Below are 14,898 nucleotides of genomic sequence, written 5' to 3'. Positions count from 1 at the left end.
TTTATTGTCGCAAGAAATATTTATTACAAGTGTTGGCGATCTGAAATTGAATTCTAAATGTCGCCAACAGTTCAAATGCCTTTTCTGGGAGGAGTTTTGTCTAGTACAAGTCAATACCTAATTGATTAAAAATACTTTTACCGCAAGCTATAATCTATTCATCGCTAGTTCAACTTCACGTGCAGATTGTTATCTGACATTCGATCAAACTTAGTTTTCTATCGAGCCATTCAAACGCAAAAGTAGACCAAACATTTGAAGTACGCACGTGTACGCACTGCTCTATAAGTCTTTTATTACTGCTAGTTCATTAATAATAACTTGCTTGTTACTCGGGCTTCCGCAACTCCGCTGTCCATCATCCAGATCGTCCATGTTTTTGTTGAAAAACAGAGTGCTGTAAAGCCACATGACGCAATTGGCGGGAAAGAAGAGGAACCTGCACTCATTGTGGTCAGTTGAATGAATACGCAACGTTCCCTCCCCCTCCCCTACCGACTCCCCTATCCCCAAAAATATCTTTTCATATTTGGAGCTGATACCAGTTTATTTTGTTTATTTTGTTTTAGAATATTCAATTTTACATATTTTTCTCATAATCATTTTAATTATTTGATGTTCCGGGATGTTCCAGAATGTTCCGTGTTCCGGCTTTTATCGACGGCCTAAGATTTACAAGGTTAGTGTGTACCAACCATCCTACCATACCTGAATAAATGTAGACAACCGCTGTACATATGGAGTTGAATAATCTGGAGCGATGTCGAAAGCGTCTAGTATGGATAGCGTGTTTGCGGCTTCTCGAAAAACTGGATGGTACTTCAGAATAGGATCATCCTGAGTACTAATTCCCTTAAACCAGACTTCTCTGAGAACTCCTAAAGACTGTCTCAAAGTTTCTAAAAGACAGTAAAAAAAGTTCAAGTGGTTTGGATTAGACTCAAGTAACTTTATTAATCAAGTGTTGGTGACGATGATGGTGGCGCGCTGCAAAGCGAAATAGCTTACCTAGTGCGTAAACAGCTACTTCACACAACACCAGCGTATCGCCTTCTGTTGTCACGCTAACTGTCACGTAACGACCAGTGACTGGGGGAGTGCAGCGAAACACAAGAAAGGGTTTTCTTGGAGAAGGACTGGGCTCAATACACGGACGATTCGGAAGATTTCTTGTGTTTTCTGTCTTGATTTCGAAGTCAGCGTTAAGGCAACAATCAAGCCCGAGAAAAATGTGTACAGTGTGTATGTGATAATCTTTCGTTAAATCCACTTGAAACCATAGATTGGCTGCCTACAGGCCAAAACAAAACAAACAAACAAGATCAAAATGATGATCATGAAAATATTGAACACTATCTAAATGATATGAGAATAAATTGTATGCTGACCAACATGATTTGACGGGAAACACACACGCCTGCCGGGCATGTGCCCTACAAAGTTTTTTCTGTGTAAAATCTTTTCTTAAACGCATCTTACAGAAGAAGACTTGGCAAGATGATAAATGTAGTACTATCGTATAAGACTTTTAACGGTTCCATCGTGACTGCAGATATTGTCATTACTCAAAAACGCTTGGAAACGTATGACGTCACAGCCATTTTATGCTCTTAATTATTTTAGGAATACCGACCAGTTGCACTGTTAATGTCCGGCCTCAAGTTTCCTCATGGGTCTGATGAGGATGAGATGAGATGATGAGATGATGATGCATTGTTAATGTTTAAGATTCGTCCTATTCGAACAGTTTTACAAGGTTAATATGTGTTTTTTTTTTTGTTTTTGTTTTCCACCTAATACATAAAATGGTGAAGTTACCGTATGGAAAGTTGTGCAAGTACTGAAGAGTCCATCTACTGAAAGCGACACGTGACCACGTGCGGCAGGTTCTGATTGGTTAATGGGCATGTGAAGAGCGACATTCCTTTCTGTGACTGAAAATGGAAAAGAAATGGAGTAGGCAAACAAAACAAATACCCGGTATGCCGGATAAAAAAACATTTCAAACTGGTAGCAAAACATCTTAATAGTCATTTGATAATTTTCTTTGAATTAAGTTCTTCCAACTTCCTAGCGAAGGCATACCTTAGTGACATTGTGGGCACTTGTTTGTTGGTCAGTGTTAAAATTCGTACAAACAAAATAACACATCCCAATTCCTAAGACAACGATAATTTTCTTTGTGTATTCAACAGTCTAGATATTATCTCAATGTCACAACTGTTGTAATTGTACCTAATGGTGGACCACAAACAACGCCGGAGTCCTCTAAATGGGCACAATCCTTCACTCCTAGATCCGCTCTTTGACAAAGAAATAGTGAACTCTCGTTCCCAATACATTTCACATCATCCAGCCATATCGGACCTGAACCACTCCCAAACGATTCACCCCCAGGGGCTGATGTAGCCCGGGGAAAGCCTAGCATATTACACACGACGTTTGCATTTTCAGTGCTCCAGTAATCATCGCATACCGTTCCCCAGACCCCATTAACGGACACTTCCACTCGGCCTTCATTCGATGACCTGCCATCCACCAATCGAACTTCAAAAGCTGAAAAAATAACGAACTCTAAATTAATAAAAACAATAAAAACGAATAACGGGCATATATTTTTACATGTTGTTAGGGTGACTGCTATTTTTCATTGAAACTCGCAATTAACGATCAAACAGTTCTGAAAACATCCTCACAAGTAATGTTTCCACAGATCACTCCAGCGTCTTCATGGTGCTGACACTGACTCGAAGCACCCAGTCCTTGGTGATAACAATCGAGGATTGATTTCTCATTTCCAGTACATTTAACTTCGTCTAACCAAATCGTCCCAGTTCCCGGACCAAAGCCCGAGTCTCCGGGGGCTGCGTGTGCTTGAGGAAGACCCAGCATGTGGCAAATGACTTTGGCGCTGTTTAAATCCCATTTATCGTCACAAACTGTTCCCCACATCCCATTCACTGCTATTTCAACTCTTCCTTGCCTGGATGTATTTCCTCCTGCAAGGCGAACCTCAACTGAAATACACACCGATGAGATAGTTTCACCAATGTACCTCAGTCTACAAGTTACAATCCTTTGTTATGTCAAAAAAAAAAAATTAAGTATCATTTTTTTACAGTATCAAAGAAATCTAACTCCGTTATTGTGTTTTACGGAATCAGGAATCAACCTAACATCCGGTAAAGCTCATAACCCATCGTAACTCTTTTCCGACCTTTTCATATCGAAGTGCACATGACGCCACTTAATTACATACACGATTAAGACCACACCTTGGAAAATTTCTCTCTGTGTGTAACCTTAGACAACAGAATTCATACATGATTAAACTTAATTAGTGTCACACAAGTGTATGAATTGTAATAATATGGGTTGGGTGGAGAACTTACTTTTGGCACAGTAAGTCAACCTCCCGGTCCAGACTCCTGATGCTAAGCACGTTCTTGTATCAGAACCAATACGAGTGTATCCTGGTGCGCATGTTAAGTTACAATGACTTCCAACTGAGTTTCCAGCAGAACATGTAATAGTACCATTTTGTAAGATTGGAATTACTGGACAAGTGGTTACTGTAAAACGACAATGAACTATCTCAAGTTTTCTGATTTTGAAAAAGTGACTATACCGTCGAGATCAGTTGCAAGAGAAGATTAATTACACTATGAACAAGAAATATTTCTGAGTTTTCTACTTTCAAAAATGAATATGTTGATGGACCAAGAGCTTTAAATCACGGGTTAATTCGACATGCAATCGTAATGATTCAATTAAGTACCCGGGACGTTAATTTACTTTTGTAACTACGGGGAGGGCGCTTTATACTAGGGACGATGCATGATGATATCTGAGTGTTAATATGCAAAAAAACAACAGATGCTTTAACTCAAGAACTGTAACAATAGGTGCTCTGATATTCACAATGTTCAATATTACGCTCACATGAGAAGGAACACTATATTGGGGCACTTATTCCGTGTGAATGTCGAACCACTTGTATCAATGAGCGAACACTCGATGCCAGCACCTAAAATAAATGTCTCTCTAATGGTAACTGTCAAGTAGCTGATTGAAATCACGTGATCACCATAACATACCATTACACTTATCAGACACGGACACGTCATCCAAGGAAATATCTCCCTGGGTACCAGTTCCAATTATGCCCTCAAACGTGAGCTGAAAAATACATTGTACTGTTAAAATTCCCTTAACAGCAACTGAGCAACAATGGCAAAATGGATTTCGGGAGACGCGATGTAAATGGAGCCGTGATATTAGTGCAAAAAAACCTATCTACATATTGCCCAAAAGTTGCATTACAGTCAGTACAGTTCTAAAAACACAGTATAAGCACACTTATAAACAGATTGCAAATTAAGGTACAGAGCCCATGCACATGCATGGGCTCTGTACCTTAGTGCAAAAACACCTAACAATTTTTATAAAAATTTACCAAAACGGCCCTCAAATTTAACTAACTCGAAACCGGATAGAGTTTCTTGATTCTCAGAGGTCGACGGCACAAACGGACTGATGTAGCGCTGAACCTTGTGTTTGTTTTTCGCTTTTGGCAGACTTTTGTCCCCTTCTTGGTGTAGAAGACATTGGGTACACGTCACAAACGAGCACCGCGTCACAAACCTGTTGTTGTTATTTTTTCCTCGTTCTTTTATCTTTTTGTTACGTATTGGCTTACGTCAGCTGTGTCTTCTACATCAAATAAGAGCCAGAGTTTTGACCCGCCTAATTTAACACATGTAGTTTGGAGAAAATACGGCGAAAATGGACTTGTTTACGATATCATCTTTACCTGACTGTTTGATCCATTCACTAGCACTTGTGCTTGTGTCCAATCAGATCCCTGTTCTCCCGTTATTTCGAAGACAACGTTGCTGTCAACAGACAACCGAAGCTTGCCTATGGCCGCTCCGTGCATGTGATAAAAGAACGAGAAACAAAAGGTAGCAGAAAAAAGTGGAGAAACTAACTGAGCTCGGTCGCCAATTTTTCTGGGATAGTCGGCCTCAGTGTAAACGTACTTCCCTGTTAAAAGCAATTTTTAAAACATTATTCTTATATATTTCTTCTATCAATGACTCTTGAAACGGGAAATTCATTTACCATAGTACATGCGATACAATGCAAAATATCGAGAATTATAATGCATCAGGAGCCATAATCGGGGACGGAGACCGTAAGTCTTGGGATCCGCGCGCACCTATGATATGGGACAATTCTTCTATTTTTAGAACAAATTGCGCCATCTTGACGACATATATCCGCGCGGATCCACGCACATGTCAGGGGCTCTCGCGTGGATGTTGTCACGTTGCGTGATCAAATGGTGAGAGTTGAGAGATTATCTTGCGTATTTTTCACAGCGATGGCAGGGAATGAGGTAGGGTATACGAACCAGGGCGCTTATATCCAGTTTTATGCTCTGAGCTAACTGAAAAGGTGGGGTTTTCAGGGTCGAAAACAAGACTTCAATCTCGCGCTGGGAATGAATAATAAGATCTGCTCGCGCTAGTTGTAAGCATACGTTTGTAAGCATGTGTTTGTTCTGACTTAGAATGTTGCAAGAAAACTCTCTCCTCTGGTATCGAGTTAATTTGTGAGTTTCTCAGACAATGGTTAATCATAACCAAAACCTGTTTTGATGGTTTCTTATTGTTTCTGCTTATTTGGTGAGTTTGCAAAAGTTTTTGAAAGGAAAGTCTGACGCGTACAATTAGCTCATTTGCATAGTGCAGCTCGTGCACTTTCAAATCCGAGTCGGTGTTTTCAATTGTCAACAAATCTTGACAAAGATTTCTTTCGTTATCTTTTGTGCTGAGATGCTGCAACAAATTTCACGAACGCAAAAAAGGCTACTAACGTCATGTGTGTTTCTTCAACATAAGCATAGTGAAGTTTTACACTGCGAAAATGAAAATAGACAAGGAGTTTTGATAACTCGATCAACAAAATCGAAATCGTTATTCGAAGTTGATTAAAGAAAGCGTCATCGTAACTTTGCTGATTCATGATTTCTGCTTTATTCACATATTTTCAGCTTAGCTTTTACTATGTTCTCAAACATTTATCAATCTTAAACATATTTAAAAACTACAGAGTTATTGTTTGAGTTCGATGTACGCTTTCACACGAAAGTGCGGCGGAAGTACAATTTGTCATGTTTACTGACTGTACAAAACACGCATCGGCGGGCGCTCTCATTCATCGACAAGAGAGAATTTACTGGGCTTTTACAGGAATAAAACTGAGCAGTAGCTACGGACGTAAAGTTATTGGGCATTGATGAAACATCAAGCGTTGCTTACAATTCAGGCGAAACTCAAACTAGTAATTATTTTGTTTTACTTTTCGGTCACGATAGACTGGCAAATTCCTCGCAAGCGTGTGGCAAGAGGAGCTAGGAAACTATGAAGTCCTGAAGCTCTGCTATATCTAAATATATCCAGCTAGTTTTTTGCTGTGTAATGGAAAAGCTGTTAATCTTCAACATATGCGAAATTTAAAGTGGAGTAATGTACAGCTCATGTAAAAGAAGCATCCGTCGGAACACAACTTGGTCAGCGATATATATAAGCTTAAAGCGGAACTTACCTAAATTCGACACTGTCTTACTTCACTCAAACTGGAGCAGCTTACGACAAAAATACTTGAGAAAAATTGCAACAGACGTAAACGCGTTGAGTTGTGGGCCAAAAACATGAAAATTTTCGGGAATTTCGGACGCCATTTCCCCCCGCGCGACATCCGCAAAAATCCTCGCAGCAAGTACGCGCGTGTGCCGCAGGCGATGGCGCAATTTGTTCTAAAAATAGAATTATTGTCCCATATCATGGGGACGACCCCAATATTAGAAATGGCGCGCGCTTACGGTCTCCGTCCCCGATTATGGCTCCTGAATGCATCAAATACTTTCGCTCGCGCGCGATTGGTCTAAACGGGTCAAGTGACGTCAATATTCCCCAGCTAAAACTGGGGAATATTCGAGGATATTCCCCAATTTTCAAAACTACGCGTGTTGCGAAAAATATTTGAAGGATAATAAACACAATAGCCACCATTTGGAGCAAAATTGTGCTCAGATATTTGTCCTTAGGCATTATCTGTTCCTCAAAGCTCATAGTTTTCCTCGAGCTACGCTCTCGAAAAACTGTACGCTTCTTGGAATAGATAATGTCCGCGGGCAAATATCCGTGCATATTTTCACGCCAAATGGAGGCTATTGTTTATATATCTACATGATCAATGTACAATTGCAAACTTATGACTTACGATGGTTGTAATGTCAACGTTTATTTAACAGTCCTTTGCATTTGTGTGATTTAGAATAGTGGGCAGTATTGTGACAGAGGATAGACTCTTGAGTGCCATTCACATGTTATTCCCAAAGGAATAGATTTGTAAGTTTAGCGTCGGCAACAATCCTAACGTTGCTCTTTCGAAGGTCTACGTAAATATAAACACTAAGTTTGAATTGTTAGTTCCTTTTGTAATATACGTTTCTTTCAATGTAGCTAAGATATGAGAATGGCCTTGAGACAAATATTCCTTGCTGTCCATTGTTGTTAGGGTATCAATATTAAGGGTGCTCTTTTAAAGTAAATCAACCTGTAAGCGGTTTTTCAAACATGGTTTTAACGTTGAAAGTTCTATCCACCTTTGCCTGTGGTGTGATCTCCTTGACTTGGTCCAGTGTTATCTGAAGGAGTCAGCCCAGACTGCACGGACCAATCAAAATCGTCTTTTAAAGACTGCTGCCAGCCGCACAAGTCAGAGTCAAACGTGCATCCAATTCCTTGAAAAGAAAATTTAGCAAACAGGAATGGCCTGCTTATAGCGTTTAAAAGAGTAGTTCATATGAACAGGATAAAAGAAATTGATCACGATTATCTCTAAAGAGGCGCAGACATCATAAGAAGAAAAGACACAGGAACATGTTCATACTATAAATGCTTGATAATGTAGATATTTTATTTCAAAGTTTCATTAACATTGATTCACTGAACCCCCTTCAAATTTAATGATTAAGACAGGTGATTGAACCGACTGAACGAGAAAGTTGCGTTACAAATTCACGGTTTAGATAAAATATGCTGATCATTGTGTTTTGGATGTGAACACAGAGGGAAAGTACGGGGGACAGAAGATCCGTCGATTACAACAGAATGAATTTGTCACCGTCGGAATGCGAAAGACATTGAATTGATTGTGTGTTTTACCACAATTTTATGAATCGTGAATTTGTAACGCAACTTTACGTTGGTACAAGCGCCTCCTTCAAATCAATATAAATCTTATCCATAACCAAATTCTGTATCGTGATTGGTTCTCCGCGCGCCTATTTGTCATGTATCACGTGGCTGTCCAATTACAAGGATCCAGTTACAACCTTTTTGCTATTGGATACCTATAATTTCGCAAGTCAATCACGTGCGCTTTAATGGCTTGCTTCATAATGTCTATCTAAGTTGAAAGCACCACTAACTTTCTCGTTCAAAAGAAGTTCTTAAAGACTTTTTTAGCTTTGAAATTCGTCGTTATTGCCATTAATTAGTAATTGGACCTCGTGTCGTACAATTCACGGAGAATCGAGCTTGCAATTTAAATCCGGGTCCGTCCGATATTGAAATTAATCACCAGATTGCTCCCCGAATTGTGTTCCACTCGGTCCAATTATTATCGTTAGCCTGCGCGCGAACACGTGGGTATCCAACGTCAACTTTTTGTAATTTGATATCTTTTATAGCAGATTTGTACGTTGTCGTCATTTGACTACAACTACCAGAATACCTTTTGTTTTTTCTTTATATTTAAATTTTGAATTCCCAGTGGGGTTTAAGGTGGCTCCATAGGGTAATCATTTATGGCGTTACGCGCGCAAGTGTTATGTTTTGAATGCTGTTTTTGCATTGGCTTTCACACCTATCCTCTCAAACTTATTACATGTAATAAGCAATGATTAAATAGTGTTTTGCTATCATCTCTGTCAAAATTTTGGGATTTAGTCTTAAATTATAAATGCCCAAACAAATGCGTTTTTTACTGTTTTTATGGCTTTATTTGTGATTTTCATGAATTTCCTGCGGTGAAATCTTCCAAAATTTTTACATCACATCGCTTCCAGAGGGATACGAATTTTAAACACGAAAATGGTAGGGTTTGTAAAGGCAGTTTTTTCGATATTTTCAAATTTATGTCTTTTACCGCTGCGAAAAATCTGGTCTTATAGATTTCCCTGAAAAACGAGCTCCGACTAAAATAAAATATTTACTACCAATCTGCCAAATTTTACCTGACGAAATTTCACCGAAGGAAACGCAAGAAAATTCACTGCTTTTTGTGCTCATGTTGACGTAATAAAATATCGAAAAACACTGACGTTTTCCTTTGAGCGCGCGCAGGTTACTTCCTAAGCGCTCGCACGATCGTAAAACTATAGGGAGCCACCTTAAATAACAATTTCCCTAATTAGCATAAGAAACAAAAAAAGTGAAGGATTCTGGTAGTTGTAGTCAAATGACGCCATCATGCAAATCGCCTATTGGATACTTACGCAATCCGCACGTCAATTACCAGCGCTTTAATGGCTGTAAATGTTTTCTATAGTTTTTCCAAATTATGAACAGCCCTGTTTTTAAACTGAAAATTTGTAATTGATATGATTAATTAGTAATTAGACTTTGTGTCGTACATTTTGAAGAGTAATCGTGCTCGTAATTCAAATCGGCCTCGCGATTTGCGATTGTCAGATTTTAAAATAACTTGCTCAACTACTCCCTGAATTGCACTTCACTCGGTCCAATCTGGAATAACATTGCTTGCATTGTTAGGCAAGCATGATTGACGTTTCTGAAAAATCTATTGATCCATGTTCAAACTTTCAAAATGAAAAGGCAAAAAAAAATTTTAAAAATGCCTGAAAATTTTAATTGAGCCATGACTTTAAGAAAAAGTGTTGTTCTCGAGATCGCGAAAACGAAAACCAGCAAAGCTTTCGTGTCTTCAAAACATATCTTCAAAACACATTTCGGTATCATTTGAAATAGTCATCGAAATACAGTGTCCATCTGTCAGTCCACGTACTGTTATTATAAACAAAAAGTATCATTTGACATGTTATTGCGATTTACTTGAGATCAAACGTACATATTTTTTTACTCTGCTTGCCGTGCAATTGATTGAAAGACTGACATGTTAAAAAGCTGAAAAATGCTCTGTAAGGTCGAGAAAAACTGTATCGAGACACCTGAATGAGATGTTGAGTCCTTCGGGGCTCTACACAATCTTTTCGCTCGACAAAATTTAGTCGGCTTCCAAGTCTTACTATGGAAGCTAATATAATTTGACAACTGTCGGACAACTTTGCTACTCATGCAGATAAACTCAACGCCTGCGTCGCATCTAAATTGCTTCATTACACGATTTAACAGAGCAGCTGTATCTTTTGTTGGGAAATTTAATCATGTGACGTACGAAGAGAGACAATCCTAAAGTAAGTCAAATACACGGGAAATAACTGCATGAAATCCCTTTTTCTGGATGAAACTGCCTGCATGAATTTAAAGGGTTAAATTATACATATTTTATTTCCTTATATATTTACCACTATCTCAAATGCCTGCTCTTTGATACGAAGCAACGGTTGGAATCAGAAACACGTGAACTAAGATATTTTATATAAGGTTGAACGTGGTTAATCCTTGGTATAGTGTAAACTATTGTTGCACGTTCTTATGAGATCTTGCGCATCGTTAAACGCTGTAGAAGTATGGTTAAAATTTCCCAGGAATCATTGGACGTCAGGTTGAACACTTCTATAGCTCTGCAATACTTGATTGTTTTAAACAACGTTAAGCACAGTCCTTAGTGTCTTATTGTGAGCTTAGTACAGCCAAGCGGAAAAAAAAGCTATCCGGAATTCCAAGAAAGCAAAAATTCTGGAAAACACCAAATATATTCGAGCCTATCGCTTTTTAAAATAATTTGTAGGATCGAATTTATATTAAACAGGCTTTTTATCAGATTTGATGGTCTCAAAACATTGATCTCTTGGAAGATTATGTATATTCACTTCATGATCATATGATGCAAATTGAAAGGTTTTTTGGATCACCTGATGTGCTCGAGATTCATCTCATTCCGAGAAGGATCAAAAGTCATGGAAGATTTTTCAAGTTTTATGCAAGCCATGCATATAGAAGAAAACAGAAGGTTGGCCTACTGTTCTACTGTTTTAGTTATTATAAATATTAAAAGCTTTTACCTTCCAATGAGTTCGCAGACAGTACATGTGGACCGGCTTTCCATAGAAGACACAGGCAGGCCCAGTTAACAAAGTACCAACTCATTTTACCCTAAGACAAAATATCGTTCCTGGCCCAAACTGTATGTTTTGAAGCTGAAATATAATAAAATAGATATGATGTTATTGTGAGTGCATGAGTCACCAGGAACACGTTAGATCAATTTGATGATATTTCTAACACGAGTCTCTCTGCAAAGCACAATGAAAGTTCCACATCATTCTATGATATTTAAACTAGTGCTTATTATCCATGCCACTGAAATCTTTTCTCCACGGTGTCCGTCGCCTTGTGTTCACTTAAAATAATAATAAAATTAGTTAGTTTCCTGGTATACTCATTTGCATCCTGCCTTTCGTTTGATTAAAAAAACAAAGCGGATTACAGAAGTCATTAAATGCAGCTACTTAATGAAACATTCTGATTTTACCAAGCCTTGAAATCAACGTAGGTATACGCCATGCCTAGCAGGCATGTTTTTTTTATTGAATACATGAATATGCAAATATGTCAAGACCAAAAGACTCACATCAATTGCACCTGCTTAATTAAGGACCAGTACGAGTATTACGCCAAACATTATTTTTTTTATTTTCTGTCTTCTTAGGCTTCCTTGTTAACTTCGCGCATGACACATCAGCATTCAGTTGCTATCTGCACGGTTACAAAAACTAATTACTATTATTCACAAATTTTTTTCATTAACTTTACTCTTGTGTTTTTTTATGGGGAAGGATTGTTACCCTTAATCTAGTCATTTTATTGCTTCAGTAACATAGCTCTGTTCATGCACAAACTGCGCATTCTTATTAACTGCAAGTTTTAGCGTGGAATGTTTTCTTTAGAACTCTTGGAATAACTTATAAATGAGCTTCACAATTTTTAAACGATATCTAGTTGGAAACCGGAGGACTTAATATCAAATCCAACATAAATATTGAGCTAAAGAAAATTTTCGATACAATAGTTTGTTTGACAAAATGAAAACAACACGTCTGATCAGCAGGCGCAAATGAATACATTTGTTCTACCTTTCGGCTTATTTTGAAAGGGTTTTGATTGTGAACTGAGAGTATTGACTACACCATTTCAACCTGACCATGAAAAGTGCCAATAAAGGCCGTATCGGCACATACGCGTAAAACGTTGGTTTCTCACCGATAGTGTTTTGTTTTTATTTTTTTATAATATTTTTGGTGCACCTGTCCACAAAAAAAAAAATCAGAAAGCCTGCTATGAAAACCGCACTTCTGTATACCAAATAGATGGTTTTCCATCTATTTGGTTATAGAAACACGAGTGGAAGTTTGGAAGAACTGCAGAATGCTTTCTTGACACTATCCCACTTCCATATAAACACAATGAAAACCATGCCTCGCAAAAATAGTAATTAGTATAATTTGTACAACGAGTTCACATACAGACCGTCCCCTGTTGGAGCGGTGTGCGGTTATAAATCCGACCACTCGACTAATATGGATTAAAATAAGGTAAATGATTCAATAACAGTGAAACAAATTCAAACCAGGAGCCATAATCGGGGGCGGAGACCGTAAGCGCGCGCCATTTCTAGTATTAGGGCTATCCCTATGCTATATAGAACAATTTTTCTATTTTTAGAACAAATTGCGCCATAGCCTGCGGCACACGCGCGTACATACTGCGAGGATTTTTGCGAATGTCGCGCGGGGGAAATGGTGTCCGAGGTTCCCGAAATTTTTTATGCTTTTGGCCCACAACTAAACGCGTTTATGTCTGTTGGATTTACGCCTAAGTATTTTCGTCGTAAGCTGTTCCAGTTTGAGTGAAGTAAGACAGTGTCGAATTTAGGTATGTCCCGCTTAAGCTTAAGGTGGCTGAACATAGTTTTTGATACCTGTGTTTCATTCACCTTTTTCTCTGAAACCATTGATCTCTCGGTCACCAAAAATGGCAGCAATCAAGTTAACAACACAAACTTTAGTTTTTTGATGGTTGAGCTAACGTGGGTGCCGTTGCCATGGCAACATGAATAAAAAGGTCTTTAAAATCGGTTTTGTTTATTTGTAGAAAATCTAGTCATTAGATTTTCTTTATAATTTGCATGCAACAAACTTGTAACGATTCTCACAAGTTAACACCACTTTGCTAATAATTTAACAGAGAGATCTTTAATTATCCTTTGTTGAAGGTTCACTGGAATATCTAGAATTTCCTTTGTTAAAGTTCAATTATTTTCAATACTCCAGTTACTTATTTCCTAAAGTATTTTCGTGCCAAATTTCGTGAAATTCTAATGAGTGGTTCTCGAGATATAGCCGTATTTCCGAGGGTGTAATTGGTGCAATTACTACGCATGCGCTGCATTTAACTGGGTTCTTTCGGTAACAAAGAAAAAGCTGAGAATTGTTGGGTTGTTTGCATCGTTACCTTTTCTAACATATCTTGTGATAAAAGACTAAAGCTATCAATACACTACGTTCAATTATAGAGAAAAATAGCATAGATAGCGCGTGTGTTGAGTAAATAAAATGATCGCTCTATTGACGGCATGTTTGTTTTTTGCAATCCTTGTGCACGCGCTAAATTGCATCAGCAAAAGCGCGCGCGTAAACTGTGTTCGACCACCTTAAGGTGGCTCCTTAAGGCTGGTTTTCACTAGAACATAAGCACAAACACAAGCATAAGCATAAGCACAAGTGAAAACAGCCAGGACATAAACATATGCATAAGCTGAAACAAAAGAAGAACGAACCCACTTATTTGTCTTGTGCAGTTTTCACTAGTAACGCGTTCGACATAAGCATAAGCATAAGCACAAGAAAAACGGAACTGTTCGTTTCTCTTGTGCTTATGCTTATGCTGATGCCGAGGGCGTTGCTAGTGAAAACTGCACAAGACAAATAAGTGGGTTCGTTCTTCTTTTGTTTCAGCTTATGCTTATGTTTATGTCGTGGCTGTTTTCACTTGTGCTTATGCTTATGCTTGTGCTTGTGCTTATGCTCTAGTGAAAACCAGCCTTTATAGCTTTACGACCGCACGAGCGCTGAGGAAGTAATCTGTGCGCGCTCAAAGGAAAACGTCAGTGTTTTTCGATATTTTATTACGTCAACATGAGCACAAAAAGCAGTGAATTTTCTTGCGTTTCCTTCGGTGAAATTTCGTCAGGTAAAATTTGGCAGATTGGTAGTAAATATTTTATTTTAGTCGGAGCTCGTTTTTCAGGGAAATCTATAAGACCAGACTTTTTTTTGCAGCGGTAAAAGACATAAATTTGAAAATATCGAAAAAACTGCCTTTGCAAACCCTACTTTTTTCATGTTTAAAATTCGTATCCCACTGGAAGCGATGTGATGTAAAAATTTTGGAAGATTTCACCGAAGGAAATTCATGAAAAGTACAAATAAAGCCATAAAAACAGTAAAAAACACATTTGTTTGGGCATTTATAATTCAAGACTAAATCCCAACATTTTAACAGAGATGATAGCAAAATACTATTTAATCATTGCTTATTATATGTAATAAGTTTGAGAAGACTAGGTGTGAAAGCGAATGCAAAAACAGCATTCAAAACATAACACTTGCGCGCGCAACGC

The 14,898-nt window shown here is 38.3% G+C and overlaps 1 protein-coding gene across 1 annotated transcript; it reads right to left on the bottom strand.

Moving 5' to 3' along the window:
* Positions 1-283: 283 nt before the first annotated feature.
* LOC145479851 (uncharacterized) lies at positions 284-11,801 on the bottom strand. The gene is made up of 10 exons (XM_081458318.1): positions 11,282-11,801; positions 7,676-7,813; positions 4,814-5,046; positions 4,098-4,179; positions 3,393-3,572; positions 2,697-3,017; positions 2,236-2,556; positions 1,819-1,934; positions 1,009-1,291; positions 284-899 (listed from the first exon to the last, which is right to left on the bottom strand). The coding sequence occupies exons 1-10, from the start codon at positions 11,364-11,366 to the stop codon at positions 700-702; spliced, it is 1,959 nt and encodes a 652-aa protein (XP_081314444.1). The 5' UTR covers positions 11,367-11,801; the 3' UTR covers positions 284-699.
* Between the last annotated feature and the right edge of the window lie 3,097 nt (positions 11,802-14,898).

This window comes from Orbicella franksi, chromosome 1 (assembly GCF_964199315.1).
Source record: "Orbicella franksi chromosome 1, jaOrbFran1.1, whole genome shotgun sequence".
Lineage (NCBI taxonomy): Eukaryota > Metazoa > Cnidaria > Anthozoa > Scleractinia > Merulinidae > Orbicella > Orbicella franksi.
The sequence above is the reverse complement of the archived record's forward strand: the minus strand, read 5'-3'. Positions and strand labels throughout refer to the sequence as shown.